Source organism: Camelus bactrianus, chromosome 7 (genome assembly GCF_048773025.1).
Source record: "Camelus bactrianus isolate YW-2024 breed Bactrian camel chromosome 7, ASM4877302v1, whole genome shotgun sequence".
Lineage (NCBI taxonomy): Eukaryota > Metazoa > Chordata > Mammalia > Artiodactyla > Camelidae > Camelus > Camelus bactrianus.
Window position 1 is genome coordinate 50,333,614 of NC_133545.1, and position 25,968 is coordinate 50,359,581.

At 34.8% G+C, this 25,968-nt stretch overlaps 1 protein-coding gene across 2 annotated transcripts in view; it reads left to right on the forward strand.

Annotated features, from left to right (window-relative positions):
* SNX13 (sorting nexin 13) overlaps nucleotides 1-13,604 on the forward strand; it is a 110,765-nt gene extending 97,161 nt beyond the window's left edge. For both annotated transcript variants that reach the window (XM_045504497.2, XM_010967162.3), the window contains exons 21-26: nucleotides 1,408-1,569; nucleotides 3,024-3,095; nucleotides 5,486-5,631; nucleotides 5,899-5,967; nucleotides 7,493-7,605; nucleotides 10,083-13,604. In XM_045504497.2, coding sequence (XP_045360453.1) covers nucleotides 1,408-1,569; nucleotides 3,024-3,095; nucleotides 5,486-5,631; nucleotides 5,899-5,967; nucleotides 7,493-7,605; nucleotides 10,083-10,330 — 810 coding nt within the window. In that variant the 3' untranslated portion in view covers nucleotides 10,331-13,604. The remainder of the gene's footprint in view (nucleotides 1-1,407; nucleotides 1,570-3,023; nucleotides 3,096-5,485; nucleotides 5,632-5,898; nucleotides 5,968-7,492; nucleotides 7,606-10,082) is intronic.
* Nucleotides 13,605-25,968: the final 12,364 nt, after the last annotated feature.

Sequence of the window (25,968 nt, forward strand, 5' to 3'; positions counted from 1 at the left end):
AGGGTTGAGCATCATAATTACCTGTGGAGATTTTTCCACCTTCCCCCTGCAGAGACTCCCCCATTCTCCACCCCCAGTACAGACGCTTAAGATTTACCATCAGAAATTGGAAGGAAAAAAAAAAACAACAAGAAAGAAAAAAAATGAATTCTTTAGGTCTGGGATTGGTGCACAAGAAATTGTTTTTAATTTTTATCTAATTCAAGATACAGATTTTAGATTATCTTATTTTGGGAGAGTATCAGTGATAGTTAGCCCCATGCCTCGATAGAATTTGAGGTTGTTTTCATTTAACCAACTTTTAAGGTTATATTAGCTGAATTCACTACTGTGAAGTGAAATTCTAAAATGTTTTTGAGGATGTTCAAACAATGTTTAACGTTAAGTTATGGATTAAAGTGAAATTTTATGCTTCTGAAATTCTGCCTCATCTATGAACATTATAACTTAGTAAAAGAGGTGGCAGTTTTCCCTCGAGTTGTACATTTTAGATGTGGTATTCTCATGTTTATCTCTCTTTAGAGTTCTATTTCTGTTCTCATGACTTAGATCATTTATAAAGTTACTACAGTTAAAAATAGCAATAATGTCAGTGTTGGAAATCATGTCCTGATTGATTTGAACACATTTCTCTGGTTAACTGAAAACTACTGTACATTGAATTAGAATTACACACAAACACCCACTTATGTACAATTTTACACACAAGTGTATGGGTACACACAAGACTAACATCTTTTTACCCTTTTAATCTCCACATCTCTCTTCACCAGTGGTGGTGTTTTTTCAAGCCCTTCTTTGTCCTCATTGTTCTATTCTGAATTGTACTGTGACAGTGTCCCTCCTAAAGGTTGTATATTCCAGCAAACCTATCTATAGCACTGTTGGCTCAGCTTAAGCCAAGAAATTACTAAAACTTTTACAGGTTATCTTGACATTCACTTTTTGTTGTTATTGTTTATTACAGTTGTTATTTATTGTTACAGCCTGTTTCATCTTTTCTAGTTTTTCTTGTTGGAAGCTATGAAACCATATTAAAGTGAAGGAATTTTTATCTCCTTGATAACATCTTTTAACATTGTGCTGTGTTTCTTAAGCAGTGGGATTCAATTTTTTTGCTGTTTTTTTTCTTTTGGCATGGAACATGATTTGTTTCTATGGTAGTTTTTATGAGATTCAATACTTTCTGGAAAATACTCTTGTAGTTCTGTAGTTTTGTTGGACATTTGTTTTGTGTTCCTCTTTTTCCCTTTCTCCATTTCTTTCTATATTTTTAAAATGCAGTAAGATATTATAGACTGGAAAATTGTTAAATCTTTCATGTATTGCACTCTGTATTTTCCTACACTTCTCAGTTGAATAACAAATCTGAAACAAGGAAGTCATGGTATATCTTTTCCCCTTTAGATGGACACTTTTGTAAATCCGCTTCGAAATTCTATGAGGAATGTTTCAAATGCAGTTAAATCCCTTCCTGATAGCTTGGCAGAGGGAATGACTAAGATGTCAGACAACATGGGCAAAATGTCAGAAAGATTAGGTCAAGACATAAGGCAATCATTTTTCAAGGTAAGAAGATGTATTCAGTAATGTCTAAAGCAAGCTATTTTTAGGTCTGTTAAGATTTATTGAGCTCCTGCTTAAATTTACCTTATTTCCCTTCAGAAGTCCAAAGCCCTCTACAAACATAGTCTCATAAAGAATAAAAAAGCTAAAGAGAATTAATTCTTATCAGAAATGGATACTGTAAAATCCGCTTACTCTTCAGTCTTCTCTGTGGTAGGGTTTTAAAATCCATTTAAAACAAATATTTAAAGTTAGGAAAGTTAACATTTGTTGTACAGTTTCATTCCACTATGCCATGTTTATTCTGTAATGTTACTAAAATTTATAACTAAACAAATAAGTGCTATTGTGCAAATTAGTTATACTGGTATTTGTCAGGAAGCATAAAGTCTCATTTCTCCTGATTCACGTGATCAAGATTCACAAGATCAAAGAGAGAAAGAGTCTTTCAGCATCATCAGACTCTGTAGCCATGTCTTATTGGCCACATGTGTATATACCCGCAAGAGGCACAGAAGAGTTTCCTAGGAAGCTTTTTCATTATGTGAACAGATATAGGTAGTGGACCAAGTAGTTTGTTACTTCCTAATTTACACTTTCTGTAATTTTGACCTAGTTATTTAAAGTTGTAATCAAGACTGTTTAAAAAAAAAGTAACCATTAGAGCTTTCTATTTGTTAGATTATGTTTCAGTGGAGAGGAAATATATATAAACACTGTGACAGACAACTCCTAAAAAAATATAGTATGTGTAAAATCATACTTTTCTGTCAATTCTCATACCTCCTCTGATGCTTCCATCTTTATTTCTAATCATGGGGAAGTACACTAACACTGAAGTGAGGGTTGTCCAGTGCCACATCTGCTGATAACTACCCGTGTGACTTCATTCAAAAATCCAGGCTTCTGTTTCCTCACCAATAGTGTGAAGGGTTATAGAAGGTGATCTTGATGGTCCTTCCTTTGCTGCCAAATGATTATCAACTAGCACTGGTCTTTCTATCCTTTCTTTCTTCATAACTTATGTAACAATCAGTTAATTAGTTCCTTTAAAAGCCTATTAACATACTGTCAAGACCTTTATGGTAAAAGAAGAATGACTGGAGCTCTATTCCCTGACTGTTCTATTAACTTTTGGTCTTTAAGTCATTTAACTTTTCTTAGCTTTAAATTCTAAAAAGTATGAGAGTTTGACTAATCTTTTCCCTTCCAACTCAAAATGAATCCTTTTTTAAAGAAAAAAAATCTTTTGATAATTACCCTTTTGTCTTTGTGTTCTAATTTTAGATTGTTAATATTTTGTTAATATTCATATAAATATTGTTTATATATTATCCCCAAAATTAAATTAAATGCTATTCATTATATTTGATACTCATTTCGGTTTATTGTATTGTGTTCTTTCATTTTCTGCATTGTATTTACTTTGTTCTTTTTTTTTTTTTTTTTAATATTAGGTGCCTCCTTTAATTCCGAAGACTGATTCAGATCCTGAGCATTATCGAGTTTCAGCTCAACTTGATGATACTGTGAGTTAATTTTATTTTGGTAGCATCCAGTTGAAATTCAAATCATGCTTGGTAGATCTTTTTAACTTTTTAATAAAATAGAATATGTATACCTGTCATTAATTACATATACTGTAAATGTCAAGTTTGATGAATTCTTACAAACTGAACAAACCCATGTAGTCCGCACTCTAAACAAAAAAACAGAACGTTACCAGTACCCCAGAAAGCCCCTAATGCTCTCTTCCTGTCACTATCCTCTCCCCTGCCAAGGATAATCACTATCCTGACTTCTACCCTGCTTTTATACTTTATATAAATGAGACTAAGGTATGTACTTCTTTAAGTCTGGCTTTTTTTGCTCAGCATTGTGGTGGTCTTTCATGTTGTTTTGTTTGATTGTGGTTTTCTTCATTCTTGTGGCTTTACGGTACTGCGTTTTGTAAATATAATTTATTAGCTTTATTTTGAATAGTACTCCTTTGAACATTCTGGTACCTCTCTTTTGATTAAAAAAAAAAAAAAGTACACATTTCTATCTATATCCAGGAACGGAATTGCTTGGTCAGAAGTTTTGCATAAGCTCAATTTTAATAGACAGTTTTTCAAAGTGTTTGTACCACTTACACTGCCAACAGCAATGCATGAGAATTTCAGTGGTTCACAGCCTGCCAACACTCAATATGTTATGCCTTTTTTGTTTTAGCCATTCTGGTTGTTGTATCTCATGTGGATTTCCATTTCTCTGATGACTGTTCAAATGTTGAACTCATTTTCAAATGTTTTTTGGCCATTTGGGTGTCCTGTCTTGTGTGTCTAGCTTTTTCTCTTTTCTGTTGGCTTGGCTGTCTTTGTCTTTTTGATTAGTAAGAGTGCATTGTATAATCTGAATATCGGTCCTTTGTCAGATATAAGTATTTGTGTATTGTGAATATCTTCTACTTTGTGTGCTTTTATGGATTGTATATAATCTGTGCCTACTACAAGGTCACAAAGATGTTCTCCTATGATTTTCTTTAAGAATCTTCTTTTTTACCATGCCAAAATTTAGATTTGTCATTCATCTAGGATTGATTGTTGTGTATGGAATGAGGTAGGGGCCCAGTTGACCTAAGCACCATTTGACTGAAAAGGCCCTCTTTTCCCCAGTGTATGTTTCTCCCTTGTCACAAATCAGATTATTTTATACATTCGGGTCTGGGCTCTATATTCTATTCTATTAGTCGGATTTATTTTAAAGTTATAATTATCTCCCTCCAGTTTCTCATTGAATTTCTTCATAATAAATTGTCTTAAACAAAGATAATATTTTAGTTATTTTTTTCAAGAATATTATAAAATGTTTATTATGCATTGTACTGGTATAATATCCATAACATCATACCTTTTGTTAAAAGGTTTTACAATTTAGCTATTTATTAGAATTGTCTTATGGCACCAACCTCATGAATATACTTGATCAGAGGATAGAGCAGTATTGATTTTAAAATGTCTGCCCCCAACTCCCCAGTTCGGTTAATCTGTGAGCTGTTGATATGTGAAAGGGAAGGTACACTAGGCAATGTTTACAGCATGACAGTGAAAAATATATGACTCATGCTGGTTTCTCAATATTTAAGTTACAACACTGATGAGGAAATAACTGAAAAGAGTTGCTTAGTGATGAAAGAATTATAAAATTACTGGTATAAAATTACTAGCAATTATGTAGTTTTTTTGTTGTTCTAAATCTGCACCTGTTTTTTGCTTTATATATATTTTTTCACATCAAAGCATTCTGGTTGTCTGTCTTTACTTTTTATATCATTAACCAAATATTCCCATGACAAAAGTGTACAAAGTGATACTTGTTGAAAATTAAAATTCTAGTAATCTGGTCGCCTTTTGTAATGTTAGCTGTGTACTGGATTTTATTTCAGCTTCTTTTTGCTAAAAATACCAAAATATGTGCAACTCACTAACCAAGCAAAACAAATTATTCTGTGTAGATTGTATTTTGTTCTACTAAAGAGAAATGATGAGAATATTTTGTTCTTTTGAAAAAGATGCTCCAGAGAACAGGCAAAGGGGCTATCATTTGCCTTACAAACACAGACTCTACTAAAAGTAAAAGAGCCAAAATTATCTTTTCCTAAGACCATCATGAATCTACTTTGAAAAGTTTTTTTCACTATAGCCTTGGAATTTACTCATTATCATAGAGTTGTAAAATCTTGCATTCTGTCAAAATGACTGTTAAAAATATTTTTCCTACGTTAGAATGAAATGTCAGGCTGTAAAGGCCATAGTGTAACTTGTGCTCCAGCCTGTGGAATAGTAGCAGTCATTCTTTAGAAGCAGCAGAAGTAGCCATTCATAGCAGTTAGGTAACTCAAATAAATATATCCTTATTTCTTCCTGTATTTTGTCAGGTGGATGACAATATTCCACTTAGGGTAATGCTACTTCTCATGGATGAAGTATTCGACTTAAAAGAGAGAAATCAGTGGTTGCGAAGGAATATCAAAAACCTACTTCAACAGCTTATTAGAGCCACATATGGTGATACTATTAATAGGTACTACTTTTTTCTTTTTCTTTTCTTCCTTCTTTTCTTACTTAGAGCTGCTCTTACTTAGCTTTTAAAGTTTTACTTCTGGGAGTAGATTATTCAACCTTTTGAAGGGAATTTTCTTCTCTGGACCTTTTAAGAAGGATCAGTAAAGCAGTCTTTTGCTCTCAGATAATGTACATACGAATTAAGTTCCTTACTCTGTGAAAGCAACCTTTTCATTTCACAGTCTAAAATCTTGAACCTTACTCATTTAAATTTCTTTACTTTCAGAAAAATCGTTGACCATGTTGACTGGATGACCTCACCTGAGCAAGTAGCTGACTTAGTGAAACGTTTCAGGTATATCTTAAGACACAGTCACTTCTTTCAGGTAGTACAGAGTTGAGCATTGTTACCACTAATTAACTTTCATTGCGTTTCTTTTTTCCTGGCCTTAAAGTTGGTTTTAGTCATCACTGATAAGCAGAAAGACTTGTAAGAATTAATAATAAACGTTTGTCCCATGGATCTGTTGATTTTTGTTTCTTTAAAACCAGAATAAAAAAAAGTGTAAATGAAAAATCTTTAAGATGTTAGGCTACCTTTTATCATAGTAGTGTGGCTTTAAAATAATTGAAATATTAGTGTAGACTTGGTAGGGTCATATAATCAAATTACCTAGTTTGGGAGGTTAATTTTTCTCAGCTGTGTTTGCTAACCTTGCTTTTAAATGAAAAATGTTAGAAATATGTATGTCTCTGGCCATGGTCTAATTTTTTATTAACTGTTCAGCCCTCTGAAAAGAATATCAATTAAGAGCAGTGATACTCCAGTTCATGTGTTCATTCTGCAGAAATATTCTGAGCCTTTCCTCTGTGTCTACCCCTTTCACTGGGGACTGAGAGATAAGATTCAGTCCCTTCAAGGAAGTCTGGTGTGGCAGAGAAATAAAACTCTCTTTTGAAAGTTAGAGATAAGGGAACTATCAACATTGAACACTATTTACTTGGCACTGTCCACCTGCTTATGTACACTGTCTAATTTTTATCCTGTTTTACAAGGCAGGGATTTTTGTCTCCATTTTGTTATGAGGAAAATGAGGGTTAGAGAAGTTAAGCAGCTTGCCCAAAGGCTCACGTTCAGTAAAGTGAGGAACAGGTTTCTCCATCTGAAGCTAAGTTTCTCTGTACGACACCATACTGTTTCTAAGAGCCGGACCCACCTGCCCTGGCACGTTCATTCTGTTTCATGGTGGGTAAATGTTGTTCCTCTGGAGCAGTGATTCTCAACCTTGCCTGTGCACTGGAATCACTTGGAGAGCTTTAAAATAAGTGCTGATGCTTGGATACCATTTGCAAGGAGTTTGATTTAATTAATCTGGTGGAAGGCCTGGACAATAAGAACTTTTAAAGCTCCCAGGTATTTCTAATAGGCAGTCAGAGTTAAGAATGACTGCTCTGGGGAGCCTCTCTCTCAGATCAAACTCCCAGATCAAAGCTTAGTTGTTGTGCTCAATTCCTATCTTTGGCCTGAGAACTAGGGAACAGGAATCAAGCATGCTGTGAAAGTAAAGGACAATGGGTTATATATGTAAAAGGAACATTATAATCAGTACAGATGTAGGATGTGGGTGCAGAAAATGTTTTATGTTGGCTTTGTTGTAAGTTACTCGAAGGCAGACCTTTTCTGTTATTTTTCCCTTGTGTATATAATTTTACACCTAAAACTGAACCCTGCACTTACTGTTTGTTGAATATAAAATTTCAGAAGTGTTCCCCCTTTTTGTTTACATTTGTGTTTTCTGTAGAAAATTGGAATAACTTTACCAACTTGTATCCTTAGAAAATGAAAATGTTCACAAAATTTATTTAATCTTCTTAAATAGAGATGCCTTTTGGCCAAATGGCATTTTAGCAGAGACTGTTCCATGCAGAGATAAAGCTATTCGAATGAGAACAAGAGTTGCAGGAAAAACTAAATTACTTTCAATTATGCCAGGTAAGTGAACATTTTTGGTATAAATCTCGTTAATTTGTAGTTCTTCTGAATTTATGGCATTGAGCTTGCTAAGTTTAGCTGCCTTTGATTATAATAACTATCATTTGATGGCTAATCACACACTACGCACTGTGCTAGGCATTTCTCATTTATCTTTAATCCTCATAACAATATTATGAAGCCTAGGCACTGTTAACACCACAGCTTTATATGTGGAAACAGAAGCTCAAAGAAGTCAAGTGAGTCACCCAAGGTTTATAGCTAGTGAGTGACTGTTGGGACTCTGACTCAGCTCTGAGTTAATGCTTGAAAGCCACTGCTTTCAACCACTTGAAGAAAAGTGATGCTTTTAACCACTTCACTTTGCTGCCTTGAACTGTTTTGAGGGTAAAGCTGATGATAAATAAAATCTGTGACAGATGAAAAGGCTAATAAAAGTATACGAAGTCTAAAATTTTCAGGAAGAATATTTGTTCTATTTAAGAGAACAGACAAATTCTTTCAAAGAAGCCCCTTACATAGAAACACTGATTGGCCCATTCTTAATCTTTATCAAAGCATGATCCTAAAGAAAGTATACATTGTGGCATTCTGTTGATCTAGTTGGAATTACTTTAGAACACTGCCATCCACTAACTTATGATTCACTTTGTCTCTTTTGTCTTCTCTCTATATAAGTTTTGTGTGGCTGAGTGGTTGTTTGATTTCTTCTTTGTAAATATCCTTGAAAATACCTTCATATCTTTTTTCCACATTTTAATTATGGATGTAGAGAATAGGGAAGAAATATTTAAGTTCTTTAGTAATCATATAATACCTGTTTTCCTGTAATTCTGTTTTTCTTTAATTTAAAACTATATTTTCATTATAAATTTTAATCAGCCTTGTCTTCTGTCAGTTAATTGGACATTTGTCACATGGCTATTAATCCTGCCCAAAGACTATACTGTTGAACTTGGAAATAAAAACCAAGTTACAGAAATAACATTTTAGAAAAATAAAAAGAAACAGTCACCTAGGATGTTATTTAATATACTATTAAAATAAACCAGATGGTGCTATAGACCGACTCAGTTTTCCAGCTGCAAGAAATCTTAATGCATTTATACAGTAAATATTTATTGAGAGTGTTTCATGGGCCAGACACTATTCTTTGCACTTACCTTTGCCTTCTTGGAGTTTATATTCTACTAGGGGAGACACAGAAAACAGACAAAAGAAATAGATAAAGCACGGTGTGTTGGATAGTGGTAAGTGCTAAGGAGACAAATAGTGCCGGAAAAGGGAAATATCAGGTGAGTTGCAGTTGTAGATAGGGTGGCCAGGGAAGGCCTTCCTGAGAAGATGACACTTAAGACTTAAAGGAGGTGTGGATAGATAGAAAAGTGTGAATTTTATATATACATAGTCCCTCACCTGTTTTTTAGTAAATTTAAAAACTATTTGCTTTAAATTATATTGTACCCTAGTTAGAAACATAGTTTTTGGAAGTTGCGTGTTTCTTTTGAAAGCGGTAAAGTAATATTCACTGCTACTGGAGCCCTGATTATGAATAATTAAGAACAATCATATGTGATGTTCCAAATGCACATATCTGTAGTACCTTCATGTTTCCTGTGAGTAAACTCCAAACTTGCTCACTCTGACAGTCAGAGAAAGCACTGTCAGTTTTCCATTCTTTTCACCGCTTTCTCTTACAGGAATCCTAAAGTTCAACCATACTGTACTATCCCGTTGCTTGAGCTTGTCTTGTTTTTTGTTCCCACTTAGTTCTCATTTGCCCCTTCAAGTCCTTAAATCTTTCATCTGTTTGCACCTATCAAAATCCTGCCCAGGAAGTAAGGTCTACTTGAGTTGTCACTTCCTTGAAGGGAACCTCTCCTTATTAGCTCATGTGGAATTCTGCCCACCCCCCCGTAAAAATCTTTGTGCTTTTAGTATTTTAATTGCCCTGTGTTGCAAGTTTTTTGAGATCGTAGATTAACCTTAACACATTTCCTTATAGTATTTCTCACTGTGCATTAGGCAAAGTAAGAATAGTTGTATAGTTTTCCAGTTTACAGATCACTTTTCACATTATCTCATCAAAGCTTTATACATCCTTACAGTTATATGGATAGTGGTTATTATAAATCCCCATTTTACAGATGAGGAAACAAATTCAGGGTGGGTAAGTTATCATATAAGTGTTAAGGAACATGATTGTAACTCTAATTTGGGGTTCCTGAGTCTGGATCCTACTTTATCCTGTGCTGTATTGTTTTCCAGTATCTATTGCATAGGTAGATTCATGCATGCTTAAAATATATAAATTTCAAGTCAGTTAAAATACATAGCCGAAACACATTAACTGAATACTTGCTATTTATCAGTTACTCAGCTGTGTACTTTGCATACTTTGACTTAGCATAGTTTGGACCTTGTATTTCTTTTGAGTAATGAATTATGTTTATTTTTCCCTTCCCCTCTTCATTTAGATGAACTGAAGCACATTATTGGGGCTGAGACAACACGGAAAGGTATTCTTCGTGTTTTTGAAATGTTTCAGCACAACCAGTTAAATAGGAGAATGGTTTATGTCTTTCTGGAAGGCTTTTTGGAAACCTTATTTCCACAGTATAAATTCCGTGAACTTTTCAACAAACTGCATTCACGATCAAAGCAGATGCAGAAATATAAACAGAAACTTCAAACTACTCAAGCGCCTTCTTTACAGAAAAGGTGACACTCCAATCTATGAAGCTGGTGTTCATTTTGTCCAGGACTAATGGTATGGACATATCTTCTGGGGCTTAACTCATATACTGTTGTGTCTGCACCAGTCTTTTAGTGTCTCAAAGTAGATTATTAATACATCCATAAGACTGTGGTTCTTCTCATCCTTGTCTATAATCCAGCCACTATCAAGAGAGATTTCTGTGTCTGAAATGATTTGGTGCATATTTTTGCAACACTGAGAGGATACTGCCCCCATCTCAAGCGAGAATGACGTTGGTCTCTTCCTTTGCAAACTAATCAGCATTCTCCAGCAATGACAAGGTGCCAGAGTGTATATAAGAGAGCTAAGGAAAGCACAAAACAATGGTTCACAGAGAAATTGGCTAATTTGTTTAACAGTGGGAAACCGTGCAATGTACCATTTGGAGGGATTTGTTTTGCATAATGATTTTATAGTTCTTTGTCGAAATTTTGATATAGTGTAGGTGAATGATCTTTAGAACATCTGTTTAAGGTCTGGGGAAAGTGACAGAATGCCCTTAAAGTATGAAGTAACATTATATCTGAATTACAGTTTTGTGACGTAAAAATAAAAACCTAGTATAAAATAAAACCAATCAAAACCAAAATTTGATTGGCTTGTTATTCATTGGTAGAAAACAAATTTTAATTGATTCTTACGTGTCTTAAGGGCTCTGTTTTGCTCTCATGGTACTCAGTCATAAGTTTTATTTTGGCATTCTGTGTGCAAAAAGAAGCATATGGTAGCTTTATTTAGGTTTGAAATTATTACAGTTTTCTTTATCTTTAAGAGATTACTGATTATATAATGGGCATAATTTGTTGAAGGAACTGCCAAATACTTCTAAAAATATGGAAATTAAAAACAGTACTCTATCAAAAGTTACTATATGATAATTTTAAATTGTGTGATCTAGACATACGTTAGGTGATTGCAAAAATATCAGATCAAAGGATTAAATGGGCTTATTAGTCATATGTAAACATACAAATTCCTAACTATTATAGTGTACATATATGAAAATAAATAATGAAAACAGAACTATAATATTTTTTAAAATATGCTTTTATTTATATTTTGCATAATGTAAAATTCTACTAAATAAAGCAAGTTGGCAAAACCCCTTGGTGTATACATTTAAGTCCCCAAAATAATTTTATACTGACAACAACAAAATACCTTTTCCAGTTTTGGAGCTTCTGCATTTCCTGTAGTTTTCTCATTCTCCATTTGCCCATCTTGGAAGTCTTCTTATCCCTTGAGTGCAGAATTTCTGCATAGTTTTAATTACTTCCACTGACTAAGGGTTTCGGTGTGTCAGCATTTTTGTTTTAAAAATATTTAACACTAAAACCTTAAAATAGTGAAGCTGTTTATCAGACCACTGAGCCAAGATCCTGGTATTTAAAGAACGTCCGGGTGCTTAAGATAAAGGGACAGAGTATTGGTATCCCAGTTGTTTGGGAGCTTTAAGATTAGAACAAGATATTATTGTCTTGTTTTCACTGAGATTCTACTTACAAAGTGAAGCCTAATAGAATAAAGCCTTCCTTTAAAGCTTTATGATAATAATCATATTTATCAATAATGCTGTTGTGCATACTTATAGTATGCGTATATTCAGCCTGTGTTGCATGTCTTCAGAATTACATAAATGAAACCCCTTTCATTTAACCTTGCAAATGAAGAAAGATCCTTATTGACACTCGTGGAAGGAATAGTATTTCTTCTTCTCATTGTGTCTTCCTGCCCTGGTCCCTCCCCATGCCCCAGGCTTTAGAAAAGATATGTGAAATACGTCTGTAGGAGGCATCAGCATGGCCATAAGTGCAATGATTTTCAAATATACCCCTGCCCATGTCAGGTCTATTTTTGACATAAATAAATCTAAGAGTAAACACAGGAATTCATGTAAGAACCTAGTGTGTACATGTGAAAAAGCATTTCTAGATAACGTGGGGGATGCTGGCCATCAACCAGGGAAAGAAAGGTCATACAGGATTGCAAATTTTCATAAAGCCCTGCAAGATAACTGCAGTCATACCAAAAACTATTTGAGTAAATGGGTTTTTAAAATAAGTTTTGTTTAAAAGAGTTTATATTTCAAAAGCAGAAACATCAAATGATAGTCTGTGTAAATAGTGTGCATCTTCTCATTGCACACCTGTGTTTTACATCAGAGAGAGCAGTGGTCATGCTAAAATTAGAGATACTTTTTGAATGATTTGGTTGAGCTGTGTGTAAAATAGTTAACCCATAAGTCAAGTACAGTGTACTACGTTTTAATAAAGTTATTCCATTTAATGCATTTACTGCATATATGAATATATACGTGAAGAAACTTTATGTCTTCTATTTGATTTTCGAATGTGTTTTTAAGTCAGTGGTGCCTTTAGGCAAGAACCTTCAAAATTAATCATTCTGTTTGGCTTTTCCGATTTTTCCAGTAACAAACTATTTAGAAACCATCAGTACTAACTTACATTCACCTAGAAAATTGATTGTATGATTTTTAAAACAGTGCTTAGATGGGTATTTCCTATGATTAGGGTGTTCTGAATAGTTGCTGAAAACAATTGTGCCATTGACCAATGGTTGCACTTGGTTAGCCTTAATTTTTTTAATTTAAAACTTTCTTGAATATTTTAGTTCCCTCATTTTAAGTTTGTGCTGCTGGTGTTTGGGAAAAATCAAATAGCTAAGTGCTACCGGAAAGTGTACCAATTTTTTAAAAATTAAGAAAAATATAAAATTTCACAATCTAAAATTTTAATTTGTGCAATATTTTCATTTAATGCATGTGTATTTGAGTAATTGTAAAATAAATGAATTTTTTAATGTTTTGAGATCTAGTTTAAACTGTCTTCTTAACCCAACAACTTACATTCCGTTGTTGCTGCATCCTTTTATTTAAGGACTTGTTTTAAAAGTCTTTTTGTCACTCCTTGTAAAATTCTTTTGTTATTAGTAAATTTGCTTATAGGAGCATGGCTCCTGTATTACAAGGGAAAAATATAAAGAGCACATTTTAGGATTATAATTGTTAAAAGATAACTTGTGCATATCATTGTACAGTAAGTGTCAACTGTGTGCCTAACTATTCTATCAGTACTTCTTTAACAAAGAAGAAACAACATTCAGAATGTCAGTTATTTTTATTGAACTAAAAAAGAAGGTTAAAAATTTTATTTGGTTTGCGTTATATTCTGTCCATTAGAAAATACTAATAAAGTATTAACAGACATTTTTGTTGAATTTATTTAGTAGTGATGTATTTTTATTACTTTAAAAAAATGCTTGCTCAGTTGTCTTATTTTTAATATCTGTGTGTATTTTCCTTTCTTTTTATTTTAGAAATCAAGCAAATGGAATTTAATTTTTCCATTTATGGGGCAAGAAATTTAGTTCCACAATGTTAAAGAAACTTCATACTTCCTTATTATACAAAAGCATAATTTTCACATAGAAAAAAAGATTTATAAGTAATCTATTAACAATTTTTATTTGATCTTATTTTTAATTCACAATCTGCCTAATAGTTTAGAGGTTTCTATTCTAAAGGCAATAGATTCAGCACTCAGCAATGTTGCTGTGCCTCGTTGGTCATAATATTTGCAACCTTCTTGGATCTGTATCCACAGTCTTCTTAGACATCAGTGTAATTACTACTACCCTACTAGGGGCAGATATAGTATTTCTTGAAATGTGTACTGTAAAATATTGGTCCCTTTAAGATGTTCCTGGAGGAATAAGTTTATACTTTTGTATAACTTGTGCCAAATTCTTTTAGTTCTAGAAGTTTTTGTGTGGAGCTTTTAGGGTTTTCTATATATAGTATCATGTCATCTGCATATATTGACGATTTTACCTCTTCTTTTCCAATTTGGATCCTTTTTATTTCTTTTTCTTGCCTGATTGCTGTGGCTAGGACTTCCAAAACTATGTTGACTAGAAGTGGTGAGAGTGGAAAACCTTGTCTTGTCCCAGATTTTAGTGGGACGGTTTTCAGTTTTTCACTGTTGAGTACTATGCTGGCTGTAGGTTTGTCAGAAATAGCTTTTATTATGTTGAGATATGTTCCCTCTGTACCCACTTTGGTAAGGGTTTTTATCATTAAATGGGTGTTGAATTTTATCAAATGCTTTTTCTGCATCTATCCTTGTGTTCCGGGGATGAACCCAACTTTATCATGGTGTATGACCTTTTTAATGTGCTGTTGGATTCTGTTTGCTAATATTTTGTTGAGGATTTTTGCATCTATGTTCATCAGTGATGTTGGTCTGTAATTTTCTTTTTTTGGTAGTGTCTTTGTCTGGTTTTGGTATCGGGGTGATGGTGGCTTCATAGAATGAGTTTGGGAGTACTCCCTCCTTTTCAATCTTCTGGAAGAGTTTGAGAAATACCACTATGAGTTCTTCTTTGTATGATTGGTGGAATCCCCCAGTGAAGTCATCTGGTCCTGGACTTTTGTTTATAGGGGGATTTTTTCATTGCTAATTCAATTTCATTTCTAATGATTGGTTTGTTTCATTTCTAGTGATTGGTCAATTTCTTCTTGACTCAGTCTTGGTGGACTGTATGTTTCCAGAAACCCGTCCATTTCTTCTAGGTTATCTGTTTTGTTTTCATATAGTTGTTCATAGTATTCTCATATGATATTCTGTACTTCTGTGATATTGGTTGTTATTTCTCCATTTTCCTTTCTTATTTTGTTTATTTGCACTCTCTGTTTTCTCTTCTTGGTGAGCTTGACCACAGGTTTGTCTTTTTTTTTTTTTTTTTTTTCTTCTTTTCTTTTTACTGTTTCAAAAAACAAGCCCTTGGTTTGATTGATTTTTTCCTATTGATTTTTAATCTCTATTTTATTTATTTTCTCCTTCATCTTTATTATTTCCTTCCTTCTGCTGACTTTCGGTTTTGTTTGCTCTTCTTTTTCTTATTCTTTTAGCTAGTAGGTTAGATTGTTTGAGGGTTTTTTTTTTTTTTTTTTTTTTTTTTTTTTTTTTTTTTGAGGAAGACCTGTATCGATATGAACTTCCCTCTTAGGACTGCTTCTGCTGCATCCCATAGATTCTATGTGGTTGTGTCTTCATTGTCATTTGTCTCAAAGTATTTTTTGATTTCTTCTTTGATTTCATCATTGACACATTGGTTTTTTAGTAGCATGTTGTTTAATCTCCATGCTGTCATTTTTTTTTCTCCTTTGTTTTTCTGTAGTTGATTACTAGTTTCATGGCATTGTGGTCAGAAAAGATGCTTGAAATAATTTCTATCTTCTTAAATTTGTTGAGGCTTCTTTTGTGCCTGAGTACATGATCTATTCTAGAAAGTGTTCCATGTGCACTTGAAAAGAATGTATATTCTATTTTGGGGGGATGTAATGTTCTGAAAATATCAATCAAATCTAATTATTCTGTTGTATCATTTAGTTTCTCTGTTGCCTTATTAATATTCTGTCTGGAAGATCTATCCAGTGATGTTAATGGAGTATTAAAGTCTCCTACTATGATTGTGTTCCCATCAATTTCTCCCTTTGTATCTGTTAGTATTTGCTTTATGTATTTAGCTGCTCCTATATTGGGTGCATGTATGTTAACAAGTATAATATCCTCATCTTGTTTGCTCCTTTAATCATTATGTCCTTCTTTATCTTTCTTTATGGCCTTTGTTTTAAAGTTTATTTTGTCTGAAATCAGTATTAGTACTTCTGCTTTCTTGTCATTTCCATTTGCATGGAATATTTTTTCATTCTCATTCTCTATGTGTATCCTTCTCCCCAAAGTGGGTCTCTTGTATGCAGCATATTGTACGTTCTTGTTTTATTATCCAGTCTGCCACTCTGTGTCTTTTGATTGGAGCATTTAGTCCACTGACATTTACAGTAATTATTGATAGATATATGTTTATTGCCATTTTGAACTTAGTTTTTTGCATTTGATATGGTATTTCTTCTTTGTATCTTTCTTTTTCTTTTTGTGGTTTGATAACTTTCTTTTGTATTATCTTGGTTTCTTTTTAGTTTTTGTGACTGTTGTAAGCTTTTGGCTTGTGGTTACTCTGTGTTGTATATATATTAAGCCATTACTATATCTGTTTGTTTTAAACTGATGGTAATATAAGCTTAAACCCATCCTACTGAGAACAAAAAAAAAAAGAAAGAAAAAAAAAAGCTGTATTTTCTTGATCCCCTCTCTCACCCTTAGTGATTTAGGTGTCCTCTTTTACAATTTCATGTTTATTCTGTTGTAATTCATTGTAGTTACCACCTTTCCAATTATGGTTTTCTCCTTTCTGTAGCATCCTGCTTTTTTTCTATTTAGAGTAGACCTTTCAATATTTATTTTAGCATAGGTTTAATGTTGCTAAATTTTCAGTTTTTGCTTGTCTGTGAAATTCTTTATCTCTCCTTCTATTCTAAAGGATACACTTGCTGGATGAAGTATCCTAGGTTGCATCTTTTTCTCATTCAGTACTTTGAATATATCTTGCCACTCCCGCTGACCTGTAGTGTTTGTGGAGAGAAATCAGCTGAAAGCCTTATGGGGGTTCCCTTGTAACTAACTCTTCGTTTTTCTCTTGCTTCCTTTAGAATCATTTCTTTATCCTTAACCCTGGCCATCCTGATTATAATATGTCTTGGTGTGGGTCTGTTTGGATTCTTCTTGTTTAGGACCCTCTGTGCTTCCTGTACTTAGATATCTGATTCCTCCTTTAGGTTTGGGAAGTTTTCAGTCATGATTTCTTGAAATACCTTTTCATCCCCTTTGCTCTTTCTTCTCCTTCTGGGACTCCTATAATGCATCGGTTGGCACGCTTTATATTTTCCCATTGGTCCTTTATATTGTTTTCATTGGTTTTTATTTGTTTTTCTCTCAGGATGATTTCTGTTGTCCTGTCTTCTAAATCACTTATTTGTTCTTCTGCGTTATCTAGCTGGCTATTTACAGCCTTTAGCTCAGCTCTCATCTCAGCAAATGAGTTTTCCAATTTTAATTGGCTCCTCTATAGTTTCAGTTTCCTTTTTGACATATTCTGTGTCTCTATTCACAATCTCTTTTTAGTTTCTTCAGTACTTTGATCACTCTTTTTTTGAAATCATGCTCTAGTAGACTATCAAGGTCTATTTCATTGATCGTTCTTTCAGGGGATTTCTCTTGTTTTAATTGGGAGTGGTTCCTCTGCTTCATCATTTTACTCATATCTATCTGGCACTATGGATTATGGAGTATCAGTTATCTACTGTGGTCCTGAAGGGGTTTATTTTCTTATTTATTTATCTAAAGCAGATGTGGAAATAAAACAAACAAACAAAAAAAGAAATTTAAAAGAAGAAAAAAGATTTGAAAACAGTATGATCAATAACAGAAAAACAAAATGAAGAGAAAAATCAAGTTGAGACAAATTTTTTAAAACTTGAAGAAAAAATGATTTGAAAACAGTATAATTGATAACAAGAACAAAAAAATCAAATTGAGAAATTTAAAAGAAGAAAAAAAGATTTGATAACAGTATAATTGATAACAGAACAAAACAGAAATAAAAATCACACTGAGGCAAATTTTAAAAATTAGTAAATATTTTAAAAGGGTTTAAAAAATAGGAACATAAAAAATTTTTTTTAATTACAAATCAGAAAAAGAAAAAAAAAGTGGATGTGTTCCCATGAAGACTGAAGTCTTAATAATTTTGTCGAGAGGTCCTTCTTAAATATGGGTGGTTGCCAAGTCTTCCTTCTGAACCTTTTGTCTTATCCCTTTGGTTGGGGGTGTGGCTGGTGTTCTGGTGGCCAGAGCCTGCCCTGGCTATTGAATGGGGCCTCCATTTTGTTCTGTGGTTGTTGCGGCTCCTGCCCTCGCCCTGCTACGCAAACTCTGCTCACTGTTTCCAGAAGCCCTCTGGCCACGCCCACATCTGTGCTGCTCCCAGTGCCAGTAGCAGGCAGGTGGTGCGTCCTCCCAACATCGTGTCTCGTGTCTCGTCCCTGCGCCTGTGCACGGTAAGTGGGCGGGTCGCTCCCCTGTTCAGTGCCACTCCCTGGGCCGCACTCCGTAGCTGGAGTTGGAGAAAACTGCCGCACCGGCCCTCGCCCCTGCTCTGTGCGAGAACTCCGCTCCTTGTTCGTTTGTGTTAGAGGAGCGAGTTCATAGAGGCACTGGGGCAGAATGTTCCTCTCTGCCTGGGGCTGTAAACAAATCTCAGTCCCACCAATGAGGTTGCGGAGCCCCTGAATATAGATTCAGGTTTTGACCCCACCTCCGCCTGTAAGCCTCCTGCAGAATATGGTGGCTGTGGCTCAGCCCCACCTCTCTTCTCCCGAACATGCCAGTAATGCTGTTGAGGGTCTGAGGAGACAAAGACAATGGAGCCCCTCCCCCAGGGCACAGCAGCAGTGTTGCTTTGCTCTTTTTTGTGCATATTTAGTTGGGGAACGAGTTTGTTCTGCTCTGCATACCCTCCCAGCAACGGCGCATAGCACCCTGCAGTCCCCCGGGATTGCCTCTGTACAGCTGGCCGGAGTCCTCCGCCTGGCTCAGGAATCGGGTCCCATCCCACACCTGCTGGTTTGCCTCTAGGGCTAGGGGTCTCGAGGACCCTTTGTGCCCATTTAGCTTAGTTCAGTCAGTCAAGGGCTATTGCATACAGATCCGAGCCTCGGAGGCTCCCCCTCGGTCCCGCTAACCTCTCCACTGGAGAGGGGGAGCCCCAGCGAACGAGCGCTGGTCCTCCTTTGCCGCTCCCTCCTGGCGGGACCGGTCCCGCACTGTTTTGCTTTTTCTTCCTTCTCTTTTCCTTTTCTCCTACCGGATTCGTGGCATATTTTGTCTTTTGAAGAAGCGATGTTCTGTCACCGTTCAGCAGGTGCTCTGATTGGCTGGGTGGGTCCGTGGACGTCAGTCTTGACGTATTTGTGGGAGAAGGTGAGCTACAGGCAACCTTTTAATACGCCATCTTGGCCCTTCTCTTTTTGTTGTTTGCCTGTCGTGAGGATTCTTAAATATCTTACTGGCATATCAGACATTGGTCTAGTCAGGCTAATAGCTGGTCTCACCTGTGGGATTAAGAAGTTGTTCATGTTGCAGCTTACACCGTAATGGTGTTTCTGCTGCCAGAGGTAGAATCAGCCATGTTGTCTGTCTTCTTTACAGTAAAATAAGCTAAACAAAGTTAAAGAAAAAAAGGTTTTGTGCCTGCTTGAAAGATAGTGGCTCCCTGGAATCCTCTGCGTTTCTGACCTCTCGCCTTCCAAAGCTGCTACAACAAATTGGTGAGTTTTTTTCTGTATTTTTGATTCATGGTTGGAATTCAAAAAGTGAGCCTGCTACTTGTGTGTGTGTGTGTGTGTGTGTGTGTGTGTGTAAATGGGGGGAAAGCCTTCCTCTCTTAGTAAAAAAGAATGAATTAGCCTTTTACAAATAGTCTCTTTATAATTGTAAAATTGTATTTGCAGCTGGCATTCGCCCACTTTACTGTCTCTCAACTTCTGGAAATTAATGGGGCATAAAAATCGATCATTTATGTGCACCACTGAGGATGTCTAATTCTGAAATACAGATTAACCATCAAATAGAGAATTCACAGAAAAATTTAAGAAAAATTGAAATTAATTTCACATGGTTTTAGAGTAAGAATAGTTGAAATTAAGAATTTGTGGTTTTTTGGTAACAGTTTTATCAGTGAGTCTGTACGATGGAATAGGACTGTAGATGGAACGGAAAAGATTACTTCTGGTTTGTCAGGAACTTCATACCTTCCTTTGTAACTGTAAGGGTGCTGAGTAGCCAGATTTTTCTTTCTCACTTATTTAAAAGCAAATAAAACCCCATGACAAACCAGGTTAAGATATGAAAAAGAGCTTTGTGTTAAAAACAAATAAAATACACACACATATATACTGAAGTAGCAAGAAATCCAGCACTCAGCTCCTCCAGAATTCCCTTAGCTTACTCAAGAGTTGAATAAAATTCTTTCATGACTTATGAAATATTTTCTATATGCATTTGTTGAGACTTTCTTTATCTCCATAAATAATAAATTAGATTTAAAATCTCTTGAATTTAATGGAGCTCTTACTTTGATCGTGTAAATAGACTAAGTAGGATTTATATAAATTTAAAATAAGGGAAGAACAATATCTTCCGAGAGAAAGTAAAAAAAAGTCCAGTGGGTAAGTTTGTTAGCTCTTAACAAAACTCAAACTCACCTGAAGGAGGTGGGTGAAAAAAAAATTAGTCATTCTTTAAATTAATGGCCTTGATTGCTAGGATACAACATAAGAAATAGAGGTGTACATACATTATATGTGTATAACAAGAAGAAATAAGAAAAACGCCAGGCCCCGTTTTAATAATTAGGAATGCAAATACAGGAAAAATTTAGATAATACTAGACAAAGGGAATATTTGGACAAATTAGACAGTTTTAATAATTTTGGTTTAAAATGATTATATGTCCGCCCTAGAGTGAACAGTAGTATTACTCTAAGGTTTCTAACTTACCAAAACTTGGATGAAGTTTTCCTATGAAAAGCGTAATTTGAATGCTGTGAATTTCCTACACTGATTTATGGATCAAGTAAGTTATGTTTGTCTTTGCAAAATATTTAAGATTATGAAAACTGTAAAAATTGTATTTGACTGAATTAGCAGTTTTAAACTAGGGGTAAATTATCCCTCATGGAACATTTGGGGATGTCTGGATGTTTTTGACTGTCAGGGCTGGGGAGTTGCTGTTAGCATCTTAATGAGTAGGGGCAGGGATATTGCTACACGTCCTGCAGCACCCCACAGCAAAGCACTATCTGGTCCAAAATATCAACAGCACTGAGGCTGTAAAACCCTGAACTAAGTGTAATGATTATGGCTTATACAAAAGGAACTATTCCTCTGATGCTACAGGTCATAAGACAATGCTATGTAGATAGTTATTCCGTTTACAATGCCTACGTTAAAAAAAAAAACAAAACCTGTCATACTGTTCTTGAAACTCATCAATGTTGTTAGATATATCAATTTTATTGTTAATATTCCTTTTTTGTTAATATTCCTTTTTACTATTAATATTCTATGGTATGGATATACCTCATTTGTTTTATCCACTCACCAGTTGAAGGACATTTGGGTTCTTTCAAGATTTTGGTAATAATGAATAAAGCTGCTGTAAGTATTGTTGTATAATAAAGAATTTGACTGGCTCCCGGGAGGTATACTCCAGCTCCATGGAATTTTGTGAGCATTAGGGTTGTCTTTGCTACTCACGAGCCCCTTGAATCTTCTGAGTTTATGCTAAGAAAGTGGTCTGGCTTAGGATAGGGCTTGTCACCAGAAAGATTAACCATGTGATTAGAGGTCTGGGAACTTCTGGGGCAGGAAGGAGGACTGGAGATTGAATTCAATCACATGGCCAATGATTTCGATCATACCTCTCTGTGATGAAACCTCGGTCAGAATTCTGGACATCAAAGCTCAGTAGAGCATCCTGGTTGGAGAGCACACTGCTGTGCCAATAGTGTGACCACCCTGATTCCATGGGAGCGGGGCATGGAACCTCCACATTGTGGGACCTCCCAGACCTCACCCTTTGTGTCTCTTCACTTGACTGGTCCTCATTTTTTTCCTTTAAAGTAAAACTATAATCATAATATTAATGCTTTTCTGAATTCTGTGGATAATTCTAGTGAATTATCAAACCTGAGGAGGTTGTGGGCACCCCTGGGTTTGTAGCCAGTTAATCAAAAGTACAGGTGACCTGAGCACCCCTAAGTGCAGCCGGCATCAGGGGTAAGGGCAGTCTTGTGCAGATTGTGCTTTTAAACCTGTGGAATGTGGTGTTAACTCCCAGCGGCTAGCATCAGAATTGTATTGCAGTGCACCAGTTGGTGTCAGAATAAGCACTCATGTACAAGTCTTATGTGTGGACATAAGCTTTTATTCTCTTGAGTAAATTCCTAGGAGAGAGATTTTTAGGTTATATGATGTATATATTTAATTTTATTAGAAACTGCCAAACTATTTTCTGAAGTGGTTGTAGCATTTTGGATTCCCACTAGCATTTTGTAAGTTTCAGTTTCTCGCATCCTTGTCAGCATTTGGTATCATAAAGCTTTTATTTTAAGTGTAGCCATTCTAATGGGTGGATGGTTGTCTTTTATTGTGACTTTAATATATATTTTCCTGATGACTGATATTTTGTGTATCTTTTCATATGCTTATTTGCCATCCTTTCTCCTCTTTGGTAAAGTGCATGTTCAAATCTTCTGCTCATTTCTTTGTAATTGTGTTGTTTAGTTTCTTATTAATGAGCCCTGAGAATTCTTTTTATATTCTGGAAACAAGTCGTTTAACAGACGTGTGTTTTGCAAAGATTTCCTCCCACTCTATTGGCTTATCTTTTAACTTCCTTAACAGTGTCTTTTCAACTAACAGGATTTTGAAATTTTGATGAATTTATCAAATTTATTTTTTTAAAACATTTTTATTGATTTATAATCATTTTACAATGTTGTGTCAAATTCCAGTGTAGAGCACAATTTTTCAGTTATACATGCACATATATATATTCATTGTCACATTTTTTTCTCTGTGAGCTACCGTAAGATCTTGTATGTATTTCCCTGTGCTATACAGTATAATCTTGTTTATCTATTCCCTTTTTGTTTCTTCTGTCTTGTCTAAGAAAACTTTGCTTAAATCAATACTACAAAGCTGTATTCTTGTGTTTTCTTTCAGAAGTTTTATAGTTTTAGATTTCACATTTAAATCTTCAGTCCATCTCAAATTAAGTTTTATGTATGATGTAAAGTATGAATTGTAGTTCCTTTTTTTTTTGCACATCAGTGACCATTATCCCTTCATCATTATTACAAGAACTATCCTGTCCCCCTTTGAATTACATTGGCACCTTTGTTGAATATCAATGGACCATACATATGTGGTTTTATTTCTAAATTTCTGTTCCATGGATCTGTATATCTGTCCTTTGTCAATACTATATAGCTTTATAATGAGTCTTGATATTAAGTTGTATGAGTCCTTTAACTAGGTTGTAGTTTTCAAAATAGTTGTTTGGGATCCTTTGCTTCTCTATACAAATTTTTGAATCAGCTTGTCTATGAAACAAACAAAAAAACCCTACTAGGGTTTTGATTGGGATTGCATTTAATCAATAGCTCAGTTTGAATTGACATCTTAATATTGGATCTTTCAATCCATGAATTAGTATGACTTCTTGGTGTTTTCTAGTTTCATTGAACAAATTTTTTTACATTTTTGCTGAATAGTGTTTCGTGTCTTTTTTGGTGTTATCACAAATGATACTATAATTTAACTTCCAGTTGTTTGTTGCTGGTATTTGGAAATACGATGTTTTATATTAACTTTATATTCTGTGACCTTGCTAAACTCACTTCAAGATTCTTTGAGGTTTTCTATATAGACAGTCATACCATCTGTGAATAAAGGCAGTTTTAAATCGTCAGTTCCAATGTGTATGCTGACCCCTCTCTCACCCCTCTCTCCTGCTTTACTTCACTGAGACCTGTGGTATATTGCTGAATAGGAATGATGATGTCCCTGCCTTATTCTTTCACTATTAAGTTTGGAGGTAAGCTGTGTAGGTTTTTTGTAGATGCCCTAATCAGACCAAAGGAGTCCCTTTTATTCCCATTTGCTGACAGACTTGATCACAAATAGAGGTTGAGGTGGGGAGGGTATAGCTCAAGTGGTAGAGTGCATGCTTAGCATACACGAGGTCCTGGGCTCAATCCCCAGTACCTCCTCTAAATGTAAATAAATCAGTCTAATTACCCCCCCCAAAAAAAAACCGAAACAAAACAAAAACAAATGGAGGTTGAAGGTTTTCAAATGCTTTGTCTGCATCATTTTCAGTGATCATAGGATTATTATTTTTTAGTCTATCGGTGTGGTGAATTATATTGATGATTTTCTAATGTGGAACACACCTTGCATTCCTGAGATTAATCCCACTTGCTCATGATTTATTATCCTTTTTATCAACTGTTTCATTTGAATTATTATTAAAATATTTTTATGGCTATGGTCATGAAGGATATTTAGTTATTGGTTTTCTTGTAATGTCTGGTTTTGGTAACAGGGTAATGATTTCATAAAATGAGTTGAGAGATGTTCTTTCTTTTTCTATATTCTAGAAGAATGTGTATAAAATTGATAATATTTCTTCCTCATTGTTTGAATTCACTTGTGAGGCCACGGGGCCTGGAGTTTTCTTTTGTGGAAAATTTAGAACTATGAGGTAAGTGTGCTTCATAGATACACAATTATTGAAGTTATTTATTTCTTCTTGGGAAAACTTTGGTAGCTGATGTTTTTCAAGGAATTTATCATTTTGTTTAAGTCAGGGTTTCTCAACCAAACTGAAGTTTGGGTGGTGTAATTGTTGTGAGAGGGTGTCCTGTGCATGAGAAATGCTTAGCAGTGTCCCAGGTCTCTACTCCCTACATGCCAGGGGCAAGCCCCCAAGTTGTGACAACCAGAAACGTCTTCAGACATTCTTGCCAAGTGTCTCTTTCTTGAGAACCACTGTGATTTAAGTTTTCAGATTCATTGGCGTAAAGTTTCTCATAGTTTCCCCCGGCCCCATCGATTAATGTTTATAAGATCTGTAGGATCTATTTCTTTTTTTTATTTCTGACATTGGTAACTTGTATCTTCTCCTGCTCTGCCTCCTCTCTCTCTCTCTCATCAGATTGTCTGGAGTTTAATTAATTTTATTAATCTTTGCGAAGAACTGCTTTTGGTTTCATCGATTTTCTGCTTTTAGTTTTATTTATTTCTGCTCTTATCTTTACTAGTTCTTTTCTGCTTGATTTAGGTTTAATTTGCTGTTCTTTTTCTCCTTTAAGATAGAAGCTTGGATTATTAACTTGAAAACTTTGTTTCCTAATATATTCATTTAATACTATAAGTTTCCCTCTCTGATTTAGTCATATGTCATAAATTTGGAATTTTTAAAATTCATTTTGATTCAATTCAGAAGATATTTCTGTTTGACTCCTTCTTTGTTCTATTTTAAAGTGTGTGTAATTTCTAAACACTTTGGGATTTTTTCGTGTTATCTACTATTGACTTCAAGTTTATTTCCATTTTGATTTAAAGAACATACTGTATATACTTTCCATTCTTTTAACTTTCTTGAGGTTCATTTTGTGGCTCAGAATATGATCTGTCTTGCTGAGTCTTTGCTGTGCACTTGAAAAGAAGGTGTATTCTGTTATAATTGGGGTGGAGTCTTCAATGATTGTTGGTTAGGTCAAGTTGGTTGTAGTGGTCAGGACTACGTCTTTACCTTTTTTCCTCTGCTTTGTCTTTCAGTTACTGAAAGAGGAGTGTTAGTATTGAAGTCTCTGATTGCAGTTGTGAGTCTGTGTTTCCTTGTAGTTCTGTCAGGTTTTGCTTCATGTTTCTGAAGCTTTGTTCCTATATATTTAGATCCTTATGTCTATATAATGAATTGAGCCACTTATCATTGCCTAATGTTCATCTTTATCCCTGCTAATACTCTTTGTTCTGATGTCTGCTTTGTCTGATGTTAATAAAGGCCTTAAAAAAGATACAGGCTAGATTTAGCCCTTGAGCTGTAGTGTGTTG